The 3,101-nt window shown below is 29.5% G+C and overlaps 1 protein-coding gene across 1 annotated transcript; it reads left to right on the forward strand.

The window, feature by feature from the left end:
• On the forward strand, positions 1,171–2,274 carry LOC110269100. Its single transcript, XM_021116624.1, has one exon. The coding sequence runs from the start codon at positions 1,633–1,635 to the stop codon at positions 2,218–2,220; it is 588 nt and encodes a 195-aa protein (XP_020972283.1). The 5' UTR covers positions 1,171–1,632; the 3' UTR covers positions 2,221–2,274.

Raw genomic sequence — 3,101 nt, forward strand, 5'->3', positions numbered from 1 at the left:
AAATTAATGACTATTTTTTTATAATAAATAAATAAATAAAAGGCAGTCCTAGCTTTGAGGTATTGGATAGGAACAAATAAAAGAGAAAAGCCAAACTAAATTAAGGGACACGTAACCTTTGATCTCATCTTTAAGGGTTCCAACTTCCAAGTAGGCCCTACATGGCTACATGGAACACCACTTATTCTCAAACTTAAAACTCCATTACTTAATTTAATTATTAGTTACTTCTTATCAACCACATGCGTTTTAATTTGTGCAAATATGGAAGTTGTGCAAAGTAATGTACTCTGCGTGTAAAGTGATGATTACACAAGTTGTCGACATTGGATATCAAATATAAAAATATAAATTGAAAAACCCTCACACCCAACTGCCCAAGTTGATTTTTCTGTGTGTCACACTTAGTTGATTATTGTATTTTATTTAATTAATCATTTTGTAAAGAATCGATATTGGAATATCTTTTGTCATTTAACCACAAGGCCTAATAAAAAAAATCCAAAAATATTGATAGTAAAACTGGAAAAAAAATATTATTGAATATTAATATTGTAATACACGTTAAAATAAAACTGAAAAAATTATTGTGTAAGGTTTAAAAGAAGAATATAATTGTAATTAAATTAAACTACAAAAACAAAAAACAAAAAAACTAATGTCAAGTAGTGTGGCTAAAGTCCAAATATGTGTTCTGTAATATCCGTCACTAAAAATCCGTCACTATCTGCAATCTAGAAACTTAAATACAGAACCCTCTTAGCTGCCATTACGTGTGCTTGGTTTAAGGCCATGTCCTAATCCAAGATTACACCTAATTAATAACTTATAATTAAACAAACCCAACAAAAAAAAATTAGTTTCATACAAAATAATTAATAACTCTACTATTATTGAATAATCAAATTTCTTACATTAATACAATTAGAACTTTTTATAAACAACAAATAAGTATTTATATATGATGATTTATTTTTAGTATATATAAAAAAAAAAAAAACTCAACTAAGAAACACCATAATAGAAATTACCTTAACTGTCAAGAGATTAAAAAAAAAATAAAAAATCAATTTTTTTTCTAAAAAAGGATAATTAACTCCTTATTAGCTGCCTCATCAAGATCCTAAATACCGATCAAACTAGTGGTTATGTTTTTTTTCAATTATATATAAACACTTCTCAAATATTAATTTTTCTAAATTCATTTCCTCTTTTCCAATCCTCAAAGAGACAAACACCTTTTGTCTCCCTCTACAATTAAATAATTCTCCTCCTCTCTCGCTCCATAGCCATGGATGAAGCTTAGGTCAATGATCGATCTCTAACATAGAGAGAGATCGATTTCAATTTTCTTCAACCAAATTTATAATATTTTTCACACCCCATTATTTTTATTTTTCCAATTCAGCAAAAAGTTTCAATCTTTGTTGTTGGGTGTGTCAAAATTCGATCAAATCATATAAAGGGTTGAAGAAGGCATTGAAAGAAGAAAAAAAAAAGTACCAAAATCCAAAACCCCATCATTTCCTTTTTCCAAAGAAGCTTCTCTCTCCTTGTTTTCCGTTACATAACGGTTATACAAGGTAGTTAAAGTTAGTTACAAGTTAGTTACAATCATATTTATCTTTTGTTATGTCCAATATGATTGTTCTCCGGCAAACATCCTTTAATAATCATCGGCACCGGCGACAGCAGCAGCAGCTCATCCATGGCGGCCATCAAGGCGGTTCCAAGAAGTCCGCCGGGACAAAGATCGGAGAGGTGATCGGCGGTGCAACCGCCGTGTGTTGTTGTTTTCCCATTGGTTTGGCCAACGTTGTGTTCCTTGCTATTTACAAGGTCCCGGCTGGTCTCTGTAGACAGGCGCTGCAGAAAAGAAAGCAGCGCCGTCGACTGAGACAAGCCAGGAAAGAAGGGTTATACCCTCCAAATCGTTGTTATAGCTACGCCTTAGACGAGGAATTTGGAGGTAAATTTTTCGGCCGCGGCGCCGGCGAAGAGGATGTAGCTAAGAAATTGAAAGATGAGAAGTTGGAAGAGGAAATGATAGACAAAGAGGTTATGGAGCTTGAGAAGGAGATGTGGGAAACATTTTATGGCACTGGGTTTTGGAGAAGTTGTTCTAAAAGAGATAATTCATCATCACAAGGTTTTATTAGCATTGTTTCTGGTCCTAATGCTCAAGTTCATGATGCTAAATATTGTACAGAATTTATCTAGTGGTGAGATTTATATATATCAATTTTCTCTAGCTAATTTATATTTATTATTTTCTGATCTTTATTCTATAATAAAAAATTATCTTAAAATAGCAATTTTTTTTGTCTTCTTAATATTACCATCATCTTAACGAGTAAAAACAGTAATAAAAGAAATATATATATATATAAAGAGAGCAATTTTGAGATTATGACTAGCATAATTTTTGTAGATACATTAATTCTTTTGATAAACTCAGGTTGAGCACTCTATTAAAGTATAAACCTTAATTTAGAATGAAAAATTTATAATCCAAAATTCAAATTAAACATGATTGTTGTCTTCAAGTAGATATGATTTTTCTAAAGCAAGGCTGCATGGAGAATTTAAATTTGTGTATAGTTTGGTTTATTATTTTAATTTTTCAATTAATATACTATATATATATAAGTGTGGTTTCTAAACATTGATCATGGTGATTTTGTTGTTTTGGGTTCTCCTTTGTTATTCACTATGTGTTAATCATTGATGTACTCTGTAGTGTAAGATCCTAATGCAATAATTATATATACTTCTCAGATAAGCAGTTAAATTTAAGGGTCATCAAGTAATTTTTTTTTTCTATTAAACTTTGTGTCTTCTTAATTGACAATCGAATAATAGAGGGAACTTTATCACATTAAGAAAGCGTTTTAGACCATTAATGCTAAATTTCTTGTTATATGTCAACGATTATGTTAAGTGTACATTAAAATTAGTTATTAAAATTAGTTATCAGTATAAAATACACGTTAGAATATAAATATATATTAAAAATAAATAAAATTATATATATATTTATACACAAATAAATTAATAATTAATTTTAGTGTACGAATAATATTTTTTTATATTGTAAACAA

The sequence above is a fragment of the Arachis ipaensis genome, chromosome B02 (genome assembly GCF_000816755.2).
Source record: "Arachis ipaensis cultivar K30076 chromosome B02, Araip1.1, whole genome shotgun sequence".
NCBI lineage: Eukaryota > Viridiplantae > Streptophyta > Magnoliopsida > Fabales > Fabaceae > Arachis > Arachis ipaensis.